Below are 19,801 nucleotides of genomic sequence, written 5' to 3'. Positions count from 1 at the left end.
ATTAGTTGCAGAGATGGCTCTCCAGGGGCCAGATTTGGTGAAGACGATGGCATTAACGACTTTGGATAGTGTGTCTGTGAGTTCTGCTGATTATCTTGTTCCTCGTTGTTTATCACCAGCAATAATGCTCCAGAAAGCTTCCGGTGCAGAAACTGAAGAAGCAGTGGTCATGGTTACAGAAGATACATTTTTCCCACTTGAGCAGAACATGGTTTTGTTGCAGGAGCTTAAATTCGTGCAGCAAATATGTTCATCACCACCAGTTTTGGTAGTGAGTGATTCAGTGGCATTTCTAGGTGGAACTGTGATTCTTGATGCAGAGAATGTGGAGGTTGCTTGTGTTCATCAACTATGTGATCTCAAGTTTCTGCCTAGTCAGACAGAGCAGAAGACGTGCGTCAAAACTTGGATGTTCAAGTTTAAACCATTGAATCGGTTGAGAGTCTTGTTACAGTTGGATTCCAATAACGTCACAGAAGAAACGGACCGTAGTAAACTTCTTGCAGTGACCACGAGACATGATTTCAAGGACCTAATACAGTTGTTTCTTTGTGATCTGATTTACAAAGTAAAGCACAAGTGGAGAGTGAAGAATTTAGAACTAGTTTCCGCTTCAGAATTTCTTGTGGCTGTAGCCATTTGTTCACAGGTCACTGATAAGGCAGACGTTGGTGCAGAGCATACTTGGGGGATCAATTGGAGTTTATTCATGGAAGAGCGGCTTTGGCAGAATTTCAAAAGACAATCGATGCATTGTTGGAAAGTCTGTGTTTTTGTGTGGATTGGAAGATTGAGAGTGGGGAGTGGCAACGTTTTGCTTGATAGCTTGTTTTCTCCTTGTCTTGAACTCTACCATACGTGTCTGAGGGTCAAGGGTATAAGGCTGATGCTTCAGTTGCAAATGCGACATATGTTACAAGCGTTGCAAGATTTGTTAGTTGGTGTGCGAGAGTTTCAGGTGAAGCATAAATGGAGGTTTAAATCTGCTTCAGTTTGGTCAAAGGGGTCTTCTCATGAACGTTTGTCCATCATGTTAATCAGTCCAAGCTTGTGGGCAAGCTTGTCTTTGAGGGATGGAGTATATACGAGAATAAGAGTGTGTGGGCTGCTTTGGTGGTTTACAACAGCAAGTGAGTCTGATCTCATCAACAAATACGTTAGGAAAGAGAAGGAGATGACAGGACATAGCATATTATGGAAGATAGAAGTGGTGAATTATCATTTGCTTAAAGAAAGAAGAGCTGTGTTATTGATGCTTCTCAAGAGACAGATGCTGCAAACTCTGATACAAGAAAGGCTGACATGGAAGAAGTGTTACAAAACATGGAGGTTCAAATACAAAGCTAGACTAAAGCAAGTGCAAGTTCGGCTATTACAGGTTGTGCTCAGTCATTGGAGAAGTTCTGGCTTTGTTTGGCATCGCTGGAGAAGTAAGGAGCGTGGCAGAAGAATAGAGAGAGATATGCTGAAATCAATTAAGGCATATAGGCTTGCCGTGCTTTCATCTCAGAGGAGTTACATGTTGAGTACCAAAAGGATGGTTGGTTATTTCCATACAAGCTTGTGGGCAAGCTTGTTTTCAAAGGAGGAAGTATTGATAGATATCAAATATGTTTACATGGACTTGGCACGTGCTGAGCTGACGTGGCTGAGAGGAAAGGATATGGCAAAGCTTCGGACTGCTCCAGAGGGTTTGCTGTTAGAGACTTATGAAGCAGCTCGTGACAAAGCGATGAGTATAAGAGGGGAAGACGACGAGGAGAGACGTATGCTTTGATGTTGCTGTAGATTGACGCCATGAGTCATCTTGACCCGATCGCCATGAGATCGGTGACGAAGGTGAAGCTCGCCATGAGAGCCTAGCCGGAGTCAAGCTCAAAGCTGCCGGAGTCAAGCTCAAAGCTGTTCGTTTATCATCTTGTAATCTCTGTTCTAGCTTGTACTTGATGTTGGAGTGATCAATAAGAAGAGTCTCAGAGTTAGAGATATCTAAACTCTATCATCTGACCTCTTAAGAAAACTTCGTTCGCAAATTCCCATCTATATAAGTCAACCTTCCGGAAACCCTATTTCAAGAAAATGGATTCCATCAAATAACTAAGGGTCTGTTTGTTTCTCCATCTGGATGAGTCATTTGGATAAATATGATAGTTTTGTTTGTTTAGGCACTAAAAGTACAACTCATTCAGATGGATCATCCGGATGATTTTTGGAAATTTAGGCTTAATTTTAAAGTCCATTCAGCTGAACCAATTTGGATCATTTGAATGGAGATGGTTCATTCAAAATGGTATAATGTCTATTATGCCCCTAATGTAATTCACAAATTACAAACTTAAAATAATATCATTTTTGTCACATACGAAAACTGACAAAACTACAAAAACACGTTTTTCCGCGAAAACCTAAAAACTATTTTTCACGCCAAAACCCCAAAAACGCAATTTTCCACCAAAATTGCAAAAATGTGTTTTCCCGTCAAAATTCCAAAAACATATTTTCCGCAAAACCCGAAAAACGTGTTTTCATGCCAAAATTACAAAAAAACATGTTTTCACGCTAACACCCCAAACACATTTTTCCGCCAAAACACAAAAACACATTTTCCCACCAAAATTGCAAAAATGTATTTTTCCCGCCAAAACCGAAATATCTCATTTTCTCGCCAAAACCAAAAAATCTCGTCTTTCTGCAAAAACCACAAAAACGCGTTTTCCCGCCAAAACCGCAAAAACACGTTTTCCCGCCAAAACGTGTTTTTCCGCCAAAACCGCAAAAACACGTTTTCCCGTAAAAACCGCAAAAACGTGTTTTCCCGCCAAAACTGCAAAAACGCATTTTCCCGCCAAAACAGCAAAAACACATTTTCCCGCCAAAACCGCAAAATGTGTTTTCCCGCCGAAACAGCAAAAAGGCATTTTTCCGCCAAAAACGTGTTTTTCTGCCAAAACCGCAAAACGCGTTTTCCCGCCAATAACGAAAAATCTCGTTTTCTCGCCAAAACTGAAAAATTTAATTTTAATGTGTTTTCCTCCAAAACCGCAAAAACGCGTTTTTCTGACAAAAACGTGTTTTCCGCCAAAAACGTCTTTTTCCGCCAAAACTGCAAATAACGTGTTTTCTCGCCAAAACCGAAAATTTATATTTTCCCGCCAAAACCGAATAATCTCGTTTTCCCGCCAGAACCGAAAAATCTTGTTTTTCCGCCGAAACCGAAAAATGTGTTTTCTCGCTAAAACCAAAAAATCTTTTTTTCCCGTCCAAACCGCAAAAAGAAAATTCGTTAATTTTGAAATAATTCTAATGTAAATATATTAAACAAAATAATTAAATGTAATATAGTTAAAATTAATATCAAACATATGATTAAACCCACACAAGGGTATTTTGGTAATTTGTTTACTAAACTCATTTGAATGGAAATGAAAATAAAAAAACAAACATAAGATTCATTCAGATGATTCATCTAGATGAGTCATGTGGATGGACAAACAAACAATCACAAAAATGTGAATAGATCATCTGAATAGATCATACAAATGAATCATTTGGATAGAGATACAAATGGTGAAACAAACAGTCCCTAAGAAAGAAGTCATCCAATAAGTTAACACTAAGAAGTACAAATCCAACAACAAGGTAAACACAAAGCCTAACTGCCACCTATTCACATTGGCCTTTAAGGGTTTGAGAGACATGCTCCCTTCATTAAACCTTGACTCATTTACAACAGGATGATACATAGTAAAACAGAAAGTCCATAACCTTGAACTCAGGTCATGATCAACATTAGACTTGCTTTATTTCTTTCTTTTTTTGAATTTCCGTCTTCCTTCTCGTTTATAATGCTGAGAAAATCAAGATATATTTAATAACTATATAGACTATTACTAAGCCTAGGAGCATGAAGTCAAGCAAAAAAAGCAAAGACATCAAAGGATACACATCTCCAAGATCAAACATTAACTGTACGGAAAAAATCTGAAAGTTTGAAAGAGTAACACTAATCCAAACACTAACGCTTAAACCAGATTAGGGACAAAGAGACTTCATTCCGCTATTCTAAACCCACTAACTTTGTAAGCTTCAACTACACCAAGAATTGGCATTCCATGAAAATCTGATAGACTCGTATCAATTGCAAAACTGTTTGCGCATTACCTGGCTAATGTCCATTGTCCAAACAAACAGGTTCAATTGTTTATTCCTAATTGTCCAAACAAGAAAGCTACTAAGAAACTCCCATTGAAATTTGCTATCTAAGCAATCAGCAGATATCAAATAAGAGAATGAAGGAATAAAAGTAGGCAACTAACCATTCTCCATGGTACAAACTTACGACGAAACTGTTGTTGTTAGAGCTCCACGAGACAATCGGATCGGTGGCTGGATCGTCAACCATGTCATAGGTCTTGCTGAGGAACGGAGGAGGCGCGTTTGCACTTAGAACCTCCACAGGCTGCGGCTGAGGAATCTCCTTTGATTCCATTGCTACAGATCCTCCTCCACTTTCAGCTTCGTCGATAGTGCTGCTTCTATTACCACCAGCCATTGCGATTTTTGTAGTCGGAAGCTAGGGTTTCTAGCAATTGAGAAAGCAAAGGAGCGTTATAAAAGTTTGTTTTCGGATGTTTGATCTCCGTGAAGACATATGAAGTCTCTCGAAGGTCAGAGCGTGATGGAGAGAAATCTTTGGGAATTTTTTAAATGATTTGAGGAAGGTGAAAGAGAGAGGAGGCGACAGGAGACACATGGACAGTTTGCCAATTACGGTAATAGACTTTTCGCCTTTTTGTTCGCGTGTCACTTTATTATTGGCTCTTGCGCTCTGTTTTATAGTGGCCTGCGTGGCACGGTTACCCATTCTTTCCTCTTTTTTAAAACACAACTCGCAAATAATTGTATACCCATTCTTCCTTCTAATGAATGAATAATATTACACATTGATGTTACACAACTCGCAAACAATTTTTTGAATAAGCAAATCACACAGAGTGAAAATTAGGTTATGTTGTCAACACTGCTATTGTTTTTAGAAACTCATATAATTTTATACTTAAAAAAAAAGAAAAAAATTTAAAACACTTGTTAGGATAAATTTATGCGGATTATTTGTGATACTACAGAAACATAAGTTAAAGACAAGATTCAAGGATCAAATATTGATCAAGAGAGTCGAATTACAACATATCCATTCAGAAATCCAGTTATAGCAACCTAACTCTATAATTGAAGCCTTGAATAGTGAATCCTATGTTATAAGATTTGGAATCACCTTTTATATGTTGTCATTAGTCGAAAATTAGGTTAGATTTTTCAATATCCTGAAATATTGGAAGATTTTCTTTTATTAGAAAATTTTCATTATACCCGGAGGTAGAGGAAAACACGGCCCAGGAGCCGAAAGGTGATTTTAGTACCAATATAGCTTAAACTTCTTCAGGAACCTCCACGTTCAAGTTATTTAATTCTGCTACTAGCTTTAGGAAGTCATCTACGTTTGTATCTATGCCCTTGAATTGTTCATCTTGAACGTATAAAACATGTGTTGCAAATAGATATGATTCGTCAAAGATGTCTATGTGTATAACGTGCTAAGAGCTGTCCACATCGCAACAGTTGTATCACAAAATGAATGATTTTTCTTAAGAATGTGTTTCCTATGTTCATGACAATGAAATCTTTCGCTTTCTCCGATTTCTCTAGCTTTACGGGATCAATAGTTGGGATTGTTCATGTCGCTTCCTTCTCTGTATCCTTCAAGGCAGCATCTCCTTCTTTGTAGCCTTAAGATATCAAAGTGAGCCATCATCCCAACTTTTCATAGCGAAAAATCTCATGTCCCATAGAATCTATCCACATCGATCTCTGTTGTAGCCATTCCTTAAAAGCACATGCAATCAAATGTGGATTACTCTTATACCACTTGTAAGGATTTAACTTTGACTTTAAATTTTAAACTTTAGAATATATTTTTCACCAAAATGTATCTTTCTCTCTTATTAGAATCCAAACCAATATTAATTACAATATTTTGAAAGATGAGTCACAACTTTTGTTCTCTATCTCTCGTTCCCTAAATTTCTATTGCTCTTAATCGAATTAATGATATATCGGACTCTCGGGTCTTATTTATAAACCCTGATTAAAGTTCCTAGTTTCTATAGTGTTATAACAAACTTCCTAAGTGCATTATCCTCTTTTTATTATTTGAGAAACGTTTTTATTAATTAACCTTTATTTGATGTGTGATTAACAAAAATGTCATTACTGATGTGGTAATTTCATAGCTCTTCTCAGTCTATTTATTAAAATGGTCATAATTTACTAGAGTATTTACAATGGAATACCATTGGACATATTTATTACAAGACTTGCCATATTATATCTTATAAGACTTGCGGGATGATAACCAAACGAATAAATGTATTAACTTTAGTCAACCAAACGAATTATATATATAAACCGGACCATAACTTTATTTGATTGGCTGTATAATCTCTTGGTACTTTTTTCTATATGATATACTCTTACCAATGTTCAAGAATAAATAATTTTCATGATCTATTTGAGTACTATTAGTGTATTCTCTGATGTGTTTATGTTTTGTGCAGGATATATTGTTAATATTCATGTTCTTTACTAGATACATGACATTAGCATCAGTGTAAAATCCATATTTTCATAATATTATCGTAAATTAATTATTATGTTAAACAGTAATACATTGTTAATATTCATGTTTTTTACGATTCATAAATGATACATGACATTTTTATGGACTGAAAAATATAAAGGATTTATACTTATGTTCTTCTATAAAACTTTGGTACGCCTTATTTATTTTGATTTTGATTTTGTTTTTGTATTTTATGAGATATGTGACATTTATTTTCATCGTGGACAATATACACGGTTATCACAATACTAAAAGGCCAATAGGAAGTGTTTTGAAGCTATCCACGTAAGCAAATTAAATCAGCCTATCACCATCCACCAAACTTCCACGTCAACTAATTATTCACTCTTCACAGATTAAAACAGGGTCATATGTATGGGCTTATACTAATACGATCAGGCCCACTTATTACCAACCTAAATGGCATTGTAAATCTAAACCCAACTATCTGCGCTGTCTTTTCCACTTCGTCGTCTTTGTTTCAGATATATACAAATAATCGTTTCTTTTCTGTATTTATCACAACCCCACCCTCAAACATTTAAAGCTCATCTTTACTCTTTTCTTTAGCTCATATGGTTTTGTTCCACCTTCCTTTTTTTTTCTCCACCTATATAAATCACTTCTTGAAATCAGTCATCCAAACCAAATCTTCCTAGCCTATTCCATAAAATTGTTAAACATATCCAAACGGTTTCAAAATCTGTGAATCTATTGCAACGTTCCTGGTAGTCGTTTTCTTCAACCATGGTGATGTTTTTAATATAATCTGCAGGGAGGATGAGATCGACTTGAGGATGTTATTATTTTGGAATTCAAACCCGAAATATTGATTTCACAATCATAAGCTCTCAGTTCTTTGGGCTCGCTTCGTCTTCCTAAATATTCAATCTCGGCCTGAAGGGCGACAAGTTACGACATGGGATTTCGTTCCGTCGGGATCGTTACTTGGCGTGGAGGATGAGATCGTCACTGGGAGATTATTGTTTCGAGTTCAGACGGGAGAGATTGACTTTGCTCTTCGTTTACGTGATTATGGGCCAATACACACAGAATACGATACAAATACAAATACAAACACAAAGCTCAAGCAAAAGCTCAGCATTAGAGTTTCAGCCACGGAGATTCAACAGCAACTAAAGTAAGATTCCAAATTCGTCCTTTTGATTATCAAGTTCCTATGTTCAGCCCTCCAATCATGTTCTTTCGCTTTTTTTTTATCTTTGCCTAACGTTCATCACTGTGATCATACACAACTCGCTTGCATATGTCCTCTTTTCCAGGTTGTGCTGTTACTTGGCTTTCAATTTTTAGAAGCACAGAAGGAAGTAATAAAAGGAAACATGTATGCACTTTGTAAATGCCCAAGCTCTTTGTCGACGAGGTGATATGCTATATGTAGTTACACTACGTATCAGAAAACAGCTAAGATTCTTATTTTCATGTTTGGTTCTCTGTTATACAGGTTGAACTTGAGATGATTCAGCTGAATAAAAAAAAGAGTTGGATGGCCAAACTGAGGTATACTTTGCTTCTCTTATCACGTTCTGAGAATTGGTTTGATAAGCACCGGAGAAATATCTTGATTTGTATTAGGGAATAGTTACATGTGCAAGGATCTCTGGCTTAGAGTCGCGTCTTTTTTTTTTAAAGTGTAACAGAGAAAATAGAAGACCAGAAGTTGAGAGATACCAGGATTGTGATCTTACTAATGAGACGCGGCCAATTTGGGTATGAACTGCTCGATGTATCTTATGTGCGCTCCGAATAAATTAAAGAGTATATTCCTATTTGTTACAGCTCTTGAACTCTAAGGAGGTGACAAAAGAAGAGGACAATGAGTTTTACATAAAAGCTTTCAACGAGTATTTAGACCCACTAGCATCAACCCACTTCACAACAGAACGTTGAAGGAAAAACATCTGTTGGAATAGCATATATCCATGAAACAACCCAAGCAGGTTATGATTTGTACCTGTTAAAAATTGGTGGCCTTAGTTGTTCAAGTTGTTCATGACTGCTAACTTTTTATGTGCATCTGCGTGCAAGTTGTTTATGACTGTTGTAATTGCCGTTTTTAAGGTAAAATATGGAGTATTTTTCTGGTATGGTATGTAGATCGATGAAAATGTGGCAAGAGAGATTATTAACCAATTACCACACCTCACTTGATTTTATCAGGTGGGTTGGACACCAATGCATATCACTTTTGTCATGGAATATGCTATTGGAGGTGAACTATTTGAGCATATATGAAGCCATGGAAGATTCAGGGAGGGTGAGGTGAGCTTGACATTTAGAGATTATACTTTATATGTTGGTCATATATAGCATTAGTATCAGAGTTGAGTTATTATTGTCTAATGTAGTTTTAGCGAAAAGGAATAGGAATTTATGAATATATTGTGTCTGTAAGTAGCGCATAGGAAACAAATGAGGTATGAATCTATTTTTATGTCATTTGTAGATTTTTTACTTTTAGTCTCAAACTTTTGTGCCCATCTTTTTTGCTAGGCAAGGTATCTTTTCCAGCAGAATATATCAAGAGTCAACCATTGATGTGATTAAATAAGAAGTGACTTCGAAGTTCTTTTTAACTCTCGCAGAGATACTGAAGCTTTATATATCATTCGTGTAGTCCCATTATTTTTCCTTATTCTTATAGCCAATACCCCAGAGTTAGAGATATCACTTTGTTTATAGTTGGTGGTGGACATATATGTCATCGGGCTTTCCGTTTTGGCGAAAATAATTCTGTGTCTGGGATAATGTAACATAACATTGATTTAAAACTCATCTAAGTTTAAAGTAATTGTACGGAATCCACATTATCTGTGTAACCTGAGCTCTTTACTAATTAATTGTTCCAGATAACCACAATAAAAACAACAAATCATTGACAGAGTCTTCGATTTTATATTAAGCTAACACTAATAATTTAAAAAACATGAAAAAGTTGGTTGCTTATATAATCCATCAATAAAAATATTAAATAATTCTAAATATACTAGAATGGGTTTTTAATGTTTTGGTTTATTTTGTTTACAAGCCATAACAACACAAGTTTTTAGTATATCATGCAGTATATCATGCAAAAAATGCTAAATTTATATATATATATTAATAATTTAAGAAAGTAAAATACTATTAAAATAAAAAATAGTAAAAAATTTACCTATACTGTCAAAACACCAAATAAATCTGTGTAAAGGTCAATTTAAGTTAGAGCATCATCAATCGATGCATTTGCTTCTCGCTATACCAACTCCAAAATAAGTTGTTTAATAATTAACTTAAGAATCTAATATAATAATAATGGAAGTATGTTTCTACTGTAACATACAAATAATATTAAAAGGTTATATATTTTCAACACAATACCAACGACAAATATATCTGTATATGTGTAATGTAATGCACATAATATATCCAAAGTACTTTTATGTAGTATCTAAATATGGAATTAGTTCATAATGAAATCTATTACATATTTCACAATTTTATAGCAAATACTTATTTACAAAATAAGAAATACCAAACAAATTTTAAAATTTTAATATCACATCAAAACAAATAAATGATATAATATAACACAAAATAAAATATTCTATTTAAAACTTTGATGTTTAAGCTATACTCCCACTATTTCAAAATTATAAATATTTTAGAGAAGAACTATTTTAAAAAGACATTTTTTTTAACATTTTCAATGTATTTTTATCAGATAATGATTGTAAAATGTAAAATTTGAATAAATAATGTGATTATCGAATTTTGACTGGTTTAAAATTATGAAAATATTTGATAAAAATGGATTTATAATCAAATTTAAGATTAATTTTTAATATATATGGAAATTTTTTAAAATTCATCTGTTAAAACATTAATTTTATAGACAAATAAACCGCGCGTAGCGCGGTAAAATCTCTAGTATATTGTAAAACTTATATGATCATACGCCTAAACATGTCATACTCCGGATAAGCCCGTTTCAATTCATATGATCAGTGGATTAAATATTATATAATCATACGCTTAAACCTATTGCTATGTATTTTTTGCACATATGTCATATATAAAAAGATGAAAACGCAATCTTGAGTGATTGTAAAAGACATTCAAAATGAAATTCCATATTAAATGGTGATTGCAAGAAATGCCGTCTATAAAAAGATTTAAACTTTTGCAAGAAGATTTTTTTTATTACGAAATTAACATAAATGGTGATTGCAAGAAATTTGCAAATTTCTACATTTCTTTCCAGTTAATTTTAAATTCAAATAGTATTTTTAATATAGACTTCCTTTGTTATGGCCTCTCGGGTGTAATAATTTCTATAATTGTCTAGAAATCTACGAACAATTACGGATCTGCTCATCATTGGTTTGTGGAGATATGCATTCATTTTTTCCAATTCCTGCGTGCGAAAACCCTATCAATTATGACTATATATATCATACTATCCTCATATCTACTTCCTCACAACACACACGTTCAAAATTAGCAAAGAAAATGAGTGGCGTGAAATTCATCTCTGAGTTGAAGCCAAAAAAGTCTTTGCGGAAGATTATGGTGAAAGTCATAAAACTTTGGATTAGTTTTCTTTGCATTAACATGTATGTCAAACGTTACTTCTGTTAATCTATACCATGTATAATATATCACTTTTGCTTTTGCCTTTTCAATATCTATAGAATAAATTTTATAATCTCTTTTAATCCATTCATCCCGCACATGGTGCGGATTATCTCCTAGTTATTTGTATAAAATAACCGACTAATCGTGTGCAGGTCTTTGGATATTGGGTTGAGAGTTATTCAATTGTGGCCCATTTTTTCTACAACGACCAAATAGCAAAAATATGCCCAATAGCAAAAATATGCCCATTATATTAAATGTGATTTCACACATTCCACATCACAAATAGTCGAATACTATTTAAACATAACAACGAAATTAAAAAAGCAAAAACAAAACTGTAAAGATATCGATCCAAGTTATAGATTATAGCTCCGACTTAAGCTACGGCTTGATTAAGTTGATTCATCTGATCTCGATCTTGACAAGTGAAAACACAATCAAAAACGAATCAACACACCAGAAATGTTTAACCGGTGTTCACCGTACTTTCCCAACGTGGAGAAGTCACTATACTCACCAGAGTTAGCTCAGCTAGCAATTCACTATATAATCAATGAGATTACAAGTGTTCGATATCATGAACCTGATATCGTTTGTTCTTCTTTGCAGCTATTACAAGGGCATACACAAGGAGTTAACTGGAGAAGATTACGTCAGCGACTACGACGGAGATGACAGCCTTTCAACTTCTGATTCCTCCAATGACGGCAAAGGATCGTAGCTTGAACCAGAGAATGCTTGGCGACTTCGAGAGCTGCGATCACTACCGGATCTTTTCTATCTCAGTCTTAGCTTTTTCTTCCAGCTTTTTCCTCGCCGAATCTTGGACCTTCTCGCACCATCATCGTCATCTTCCAGCTTTTTAGACCTTTTCGGGTTGTTTTCCGACTTAAGCAATTTTACGATTTTCTAAGAAATCTCTTTCGGTACGACGTCGATTTTACGAAATAACTTAAATCAATCGTATAGTTAAGGTAACTTTGGTGCTTACTTAACTGTTCCCGTTTTATATGATTGATTCAAACACATACGAGAAAACTAATATTCACGGTTTTTATCGTACAGTCTCAACTCTAACTCCAATCGAGACGAAACAAGAGATGGTTCACTCGAGACCCGAAGAAAGGAAGCTTGGCTGTCGTAATAAGCCGGATTGGATATCCCCGCTCGCCATATGGCGAGCTTGACTTTGGATCATCCCGCTCGCCATATGGAGGCGAGCAGGTCCAATCTCCGGTGAGGAACCGACGATGAAATAGGAAGGAGAAATTGTTGTGAGAGAAGATGATGAAACGGGAAATAGAAGTGGTGGGGTGGTCGTGCGGTGGTGGGGTGGTTGTGCGACGGTGGTGGGGTGGTGCAACGGAAATATATTAATGTAAATTTATATACAGATTTTGTATTTTATTAATCAAAAATGTTTTGTTTTGTTTTCATTTCTGTTTTTTCTTTTTTTTGGTTTTAAAATAGCCACTGATATGTTGATTAAACTGTGGCTAATTGGCTATACTTAACCACGAAAAAAACAGTAGCAAAACCGTAATTAAAATAGCCACGAAAGTGCAGTGGCAAAACCGTGGCTATTAGCAACGAATAGCCACGAGACTATGGCCACGGGTTTTTTTCTATCCATAAGTTTGGCTAATTTTGTATAACCACGATTTTAAGGTGTATAGCCACGATTTTAAGCTGTATGAGACAGGTTTTTACTAGTGATTCCAGCTTAGATAAAAAGTGAAATCCGTGTTCTATCTAGGTTCCGCACTGACCTTTCACGCTCTGACCTTTCCCGCTCTTTCCTGCTTTATGTGAAGCTCCCTTTATCAAAAGAAAGTGCTAGTTCGACTTTTAAACGTGGGTTTAGGTAGGGACTGCTGTCAGTCGCTTCCCCATTTTATTTATGTAATTTATTTCAGATTGTTATCATGTCTTCTAGGATTATGTTTAAAACTACTTGTTAGATTTAAGAATTTCTAATGTTCAATGTTAAATTGCTGATCATAAAACTGATAGGGCTATTCATCATATTTAAACGAAGATTGTTTATTAGAACGTAAACCAACTCTCATTGAAGATAAGTATTTAGTCCACAGAAAAAAATCATTTTTAATAAAATTAGACATTTGATAGTTTTCCACAGCAAAAAGTGGGTAACTAACTATTGAGTTCTAGTTCTAAAATGAACAAATTTTGGGTTCACCCTCTATGCTGAATTCTCAAATTCACCTCTATTATTAACACCAATCAAAATTGCCATGTAGTATTAGAAGAAAAAAGAATATTAAAACTAGAAAAAAGAAAGGAAAATAGCTTCTTCTTTTTTGTTCAAAAAGGAAAATAGCTTTAAAAATAAAAATAAAAGACTTCGCTTGTTAACGCCGTCGTCGATGGCTTCTTCTTCTTCATCGCCCACAAAGAAGATGGAACCTGTGTTTGTCTTGCGTCTCCAATTCTATGCTTTCAAATAGAATTTCAATTTCTTCTCCAAGCCAAATCCAGCCATGTACTCCAGTTCTAATTCCATCTCGCCATTCCTGTATTATCCATTATTCTAATATACATTATATTCGCCTTCTTTGATAAGGCTTTAGAACGTGTTGATTAACTTGTTTTGCTTAATTTAAGCTTGCCTTATGAGTTCTATATACGATGACCACTAATAAGATAATATGCATCCATCATCATATTTAGATTGGAGTTCTCTCTTTGACAAACTCCTTTGCTCTGTCTTTACAAGGTGTGTTCGTTTTGCTTTTAGGGCCCGAGGAAGAAGATACTTCTTGCGTTGTGGATATATTTGTTTGTTGCTTATGCAATTCTCTCTATCATGTCCTTTTCTTTCTCAATTGTATTTCAAGAGACAAAAGTAGGCAAGAGTTTTGATATTAAGACAGTTGTTGTAATACAAAGAAAAGCATTAATATTGAATGATTGAAAAGGAATCTTGGAATGTAAAAAAAAATGTGTTTTGAGCTTCGGATCCTGCTTCTCTTTGTTGAACCTTGGATAAGCAAAGGGGACAAGAAGGTTTACAAACAAACCTGTTCTCCTTAGTAATAAAGCATCATGGGTAGTGACTGAAGCTGGACACATAGATCATGGCGAACCAAGCTTGGCTATTAGCTTTCAATTCTTGTCTATAATGAAAATAAAGCAACAATTAACACCAGCCGACTTAGCTCAGTGGTAGAGCACGTTACTTTTAATCCCGTGTCCACGTTCTATAGCTGGTCCATGACGTTGCCACAATGGCAAGCGTCAATGATTGCATGAAGCTCTTGACTCATTAGGCAATATGAAGATCTGAAACCACGAGATACCAAGAAACTGCTGGCATCGTTTTTTAAAAACACCAATCATAAAAAGTTCGTTATATTTTTTTTATAACACTGTAATATATAAATAACCATAATTTTGCAGAGTCGCAGCATTGATCAGCTATTTAGATCATTTTAAAATAACAAAGAACAATTAAAAAAAACATAACAAAGAACACCAACGATCCCCATGTCGAATAAGCAACGACGCCGGAATAGGATGCCGCAAGGAAAGAGAAGAGGAGAAAAGGAATATGCCGTAGAGGATAAGAATAACAGGAGCAGCTTCCTGTTATCAAATAATTCTCAAAACCTAAAAGATGAAACAAATATCACTTTTTTTTTTGGTTAACGGCGACTTTTTTTTTATTTTTTAAACTATTTTTTATTTTTTTTTATTTTAATATATATATTTTTTGCGTGTTTCTAAATATTGAATTTTTCACAAAACTCGAACCAGATTTTTTTCTGGATTGTCGGATTTACCGGTTCAACCGCAGATCTGGGTCGGGTTTCAAAACACTGACTATAAAGATAAACCCAAATTTTGTTCCTTCTAGTTAGATTTTAACATTGTTAAGAGCATGATTAATGGAAGATTATTAAGATGAAGTTTTTAGCGGATATATAAGAAATGTTTCTAAACTTTTAATTAAAAAAAATTAAGAATCCTTTCTTAAATAGATAATATATTAATATAATCGATTGAATAAACTGATATTCGAATATGTATTCACAATCACATTTTCTTCCAATGAATAAATCGAATAAAATATAACAACAACAATCTGAAAAAATGTTTCTGATCTTGAGGTGAAGCACCAAGAACGGATCAACAATAATAATCAAAATCAAGAACGGACTATTGTCTCGAAGCAGTGAAGACCGTCGAGCTCCAGAGCAAACCTCGGAGTTTTCTGCATCAAACCCGTCCTTTTGTTAGTTGTCTTTTCATTCTTCTGCACTTGCGTTTGAGTTTGCGGTGAGGCGGGTTTGGTGGTGGCTGTAGCATTAAACGACGAAGCCATAAGGTTCTTTCCCACCATAAGCTCAGCGAAGAGAGCGTCAAAGGCACTGAACATGGAATTCATGGTAGAGATCAAAGATGATAAACAATACAATTTTCTGGAGAGAGATTTTTTGAATGTTTGAAAGATCTTTTATGAGATTTATGATTTACAATTGTGAGAGGTTTTGCTTATATAGACTTAAAAGAGACCGTGTTGAAAAGAAGAAATCGTAAAGAATTTGAGTGGCTTTCTTCGAGAATCTACTTCCAAGTTGTTTCTTGGACGCGTGAAACAACACGCCCTGCGCCTTACGTAAGATTTATTGCTTTTAAATATGTTTGTATTTTCACGCGCTTGAAAAATCATGAATATTTGCAAAGACTTATGAGTCCGGGAATGTCAGATACTCGGGGGATAGAGTCGTTCAAAATTAATTCATTCTTTTTTCTTTTTTATAATCCAATTATCCGAATTATTCCATCGCGTCCAATCGAAACTGGTGAGGAAGATCCTAGAGACCAAACAGAAACCATATTAAATCTGTGGCCAAGGCTCGAACTTGTGATGGCAGACACCTCAATCAAAATTCCTTTACCACTAGACCACGAGGCTCAGTTAATTAATTCATTCATTCTTGTGATCAACTCCTTTACTTTCCGCAATTAACGGTCATTTGTGTGTCACCAAATATGATCTTTTTAATAATAAACGCCTAAATAGTTAAAGTTGTAAACAAAGATGTGTGTATTCGTTTCTTCATGTGCAATCTTGAGGAATATTCAGAAGCGATAGCGGTGATTTTTTTTTTACTAAGGGTCTGACTGATTTAAAAATGGCGGTTACGGTTGCGGTTGCGGGAGTTTGTGGATGCAGACAGTTGCAATTTCTAGCAGTTTTAAGAGATTTGTACGATTGGTACTGCGGTTAAAAATTGGTGCGTTTGCGGGTGACTTATGACTGGATAACTACCAGATGCGGTAACAGTCAAATAATAAATTAACAATATTTACATTTAATATAATTATAAAAATATCAAAAATCATAAAATTATAATAAATATAAAATTTATATTTAGAAAGTTATAATTTTAATTTTTGAAAATTTATTGAAATTGTTTTTATTATAAAATTTTATAACATTAATTAAAATATAATAGATATATTTTAATATTTTCATAATTTCAATTTTAAATTTTTTTATTAAATATTTTAACTTTTATATATATATATATATATTGTTTTGAAAAAAAGAAAAAAATTTTACTCTTCCACAACCGTCCGCAACCGCAAACGCTAGCTGGAGACAGCTTTTGAATTTATGAGATTTGGGATGGTTTGAAACGGTTTAGAGCGATTTGAATGATTGTTGCAAACCGCCGACAATCGCTACCAACTGTAAAATCTGCGTTTGTGGGTGGTAGTGGAAAAACCAGTCGCCCCCTAAATAGTTTTTTTTTAATTAATAAATATTGTGGCGTGGATAACACGCGTTCAGGAGAAGCTGAATCCGCTTAGTCTTGCGGTCCAAGTTGGGTTGAATTTGAGTGGAGATAGACGATGGTCGATGGAAGATCGTTATTGAATCTTAAATTGTTTTGTACTGTGTGAAAATAGGTCCCACTCACATGGCTTTTCTACCTCGTGTTCAGAATGCCGTAACATTCTTTTTTTTGTGCAACTAAAATGCCGTAACATTAGAAATTCCTTTTCCGCCTTTTTAAAAACAAAAATAATATGGGAAGGAGAAAATTGATAAAATAGGACACATTTAGTTTTCCATTTGGATTTGGTCTTAAGCAGGAGATTAAATACATGACTGATTTTTCTGCTACCATTCACAAACACAGTTTTTCTGGTTTGTGGCGGTTGTTGACGTTTTGCAACAATTATTCAATACCGTTCTAAACCTCTTAAATTCAAAATTTGGTTTCAGCTAACGTTTGCGGTTGCGGACGGTTGCAGGAAAGTAATTTTTTTTTAAACAATATAAAAATAAAAATATTCAATAAAAATTTTAAATTGAAACTATAAAATACTAAAATATATCTATTATATTTTCATTAATATTATAATTTTTAAAATAAAAAAAATTTCTATAATTTTACAAAATTTAAAACTATAACTTTCTAAATATAATTTTTATATTTATTATAATATTATGATTTTTGATATTTTTATAATTATATAAAATGTAAATATCGTTAAAATATTATTTAAATATATTATATAGCTGAAAATGTAAAAGACCATTCATGCAATTTATTGGGCATGATCCAATTCTACTCATCAAGTATTACAGAAACGACATAGTTTAAAGATTCCTAGTGAATCAAAATATCTAAACAAAAGAGACGATCGTCGTAGTTGCAGTCGATAATCAGTTGGCGAACTATAAGCCATCCTGAGGCGATATATTTGGGAGGATAAGAGAGTGATTGAAGATAGGACGGCAGAAGGCAGAGAGTTTATTTTTGATTGTATACAACATGTTTGACGAGGAAGAGAAGCGTTGTCGATGTATCCAATTGTTTCTCTATGTCCAAAGGTAGTAGATGGAGCTTTGCCAAGCCAATAGTCCGAGCAGCTTTAGTCGCTCCTTGAAGATAGTCGAGAATGGATCTCCAAGTTCTGATAGGCGGAGAGTATGTTCTTGCGGCCAGTGGTTCCCAGACAGACTAGGAGAAAGAGAAATCATAGAACAAATGGTATCTAGATTCCAAAGCAGATTTACAGAGACAACATAGAGGGTTTGTAGTGAGACCTCAGTGAATCAGTCTGTCCTTAGTGTAATTGAATACCTTGATCTGCTCAAGATATCTCAGTATAAATAGGCGTCGTCGCCTAGTTGTATTGATAAGAGAATGGAAAGGTGCTGTTGCAGTGATTCCAAGGCTTGACTTCTGAGGCTCTCGAATGTTTCCAATGGGGCTCCAGTTGTCTGACCAGAAAAGAGTATCTTTGCCATTTTTGAAGGTTAACCTTAATCCATGGAAACCCATGAAACGTAGCCTGAGTAGTTTTTTGACAAACCAAGAGTGTGTTTGTTTTTCTTTCACTGTCCAGAAGTTATTCCAGTTACCTTTCAAGTATGTGTTGAACAAACCAGGCAACCCAAATTGACCACGGCCTGAAGAAGAGCAACCAAATAAGTTTTATGAGACAAGTTGTATTCCATATTCAAATCCATGATCCCTAATCCTCCCTCTCTTTTTTGTACAAGGTGACCGTGTTCCATGAAACTCTAACAGAGTAATGTTTTTCCGTCGTGCCTTTCCAAAGGTAAGCACCGCAGATTGAGTTTATAATTTGATGACCTTCTTAGGAATGGTAAAAGTAGCACACCAGAAGTTAGAAATGCTTGCTATTGTCGTGTTAATAAGAAGTAGCCTTCCCACAAATGAAAGAGATTTTGATGTCCAACTATTGACCTTTCTTTTAACTTGCTTAATCAAAGGCTCACAGTTAACCATCGATAGTTTCTTAGTGCAAAGGGGTACTCCTAAATAGTGAACCGGAAGCTGACCATGAGAGAGACATGTTTCTGATTTTATTTGATCCGTTTTAGGTGTAGAAAGACCCGAAGTAAAGAAACTAGTTTTGGAGACATTGATGGCGAGACCAGATAGTTCCTTAAACTCATCAAGGATTGACAGCATACTCTTTCAGCGATTCAAGAGATCCTTCCAAAAATATGAGGAGATCATCCGCAAAACATAAGTGGGTGAGTTTCGATTCGTTGCTGTTATAATGGTAACCAAATTTCCCATCTTCTGCTGCCTTGTCTAGCATTCTTGTTAAACAGTCCATGGCTACAACAAAAAGGTAAAGGGATAAAGATCCCCTTGCCTTAGGCCTCTTGTACTCCGAAAGTAGAATTGAACCGTACCGTTGAAACCCACCATGAAACTAGGCGCTATGACACAGGCGTGAAGCCATGTTAGGAAGATAGGAGGCAGCTCCATACCTTGAAGGCAGTTAAATATGAAACTCCATTGAATACTGTCAAAATGCTTTTGCAATATCAACCTTTATGGCTATTCTCTTTGGTCATCTATCCTTGTGTGATACCTATTTACTATTCTGAGGCTAAAATTGTGTTCTCCATCAGTAGTTTACCTTGAACAAATGCCGTTTGATTAGGAAGGATTAAGTCGG

The 19,801-nt window shown here is 35.0% G+C and overlaps 1 protein-coding gene and 1 long non-coding RNA gene across 5 annotated transcripts; one reads left to right on the top strand and one right to left on the bottom strand.

Annotated features, from left to right (window-relative positions):
* The first annotated feature begins 6,475 nt into the window (after positions 1-6,475).
* On the top strand, positions 6,476-14,781 carry LOC106418754. Of its 4 annotated transcripts, none has more exons than XR_007315639.1 (8): positions 6,476-7,820; positions 7,963-8,063; positions 8,145-8,200; positions 8,333-8,410; positions 8,480-8,761; positions 8,861-8,962; positions 9,194-13,856; positions 14,079-14,781. It is a non-coding gene; the product is annotated as an uncharacterized LOC106418754 (long non-coding RNA). The 4 variants fall into 4 exon arrangements; XR_001283736.3 differs by having other exon boundaries at positions 6,477-7,820; positions 9,194-13,823; XR_002653541.2 differs by lacking the exons at positions 9,194-13,856; positions 14,079-14,781 and adding an exon at positions 9,049-9,157 and having other exon boundaries at positions 7,028-7,820.
* A 528-nt stretch (positions 14,782-15,309) lies between these two features.
* On the bottom strand, positions 15,310-15,825 carry LOC106418944. The gene has a single exon (XM_013859680.3). It carries the CDS (start codon positions 15,726-15,728, stop codon positions 15,489-15,491), a length of 240 nt encoding a protein of 79 aa, XP_013715134.1. The 5' UTR covers positions 15,729-15,825; the 3' UTR covers positions 15,310-15,488.
* Positions 15,826-19,801: the final 3,976 nt, after the last annotated feature.

Source organism: Brassica napus, chromosome A8, assembly GCF_020379485.1.
Source record: "Brassica napus cultivar Da-Ae chromosome A8, Da-Ae, whole genome shotgun sequence".
In the NCBI taxonomy this organism is placed as follows: domain Eukaryota; kingdom Viridiplantae; phylum Streptophyta; class Magnoliopsida; order Brassicales; family Brassicaceae; genus Brassica; species Brassica napus.
This window is presented reverse-complemented; position numbering and strand designations above follow the sequence as displayed.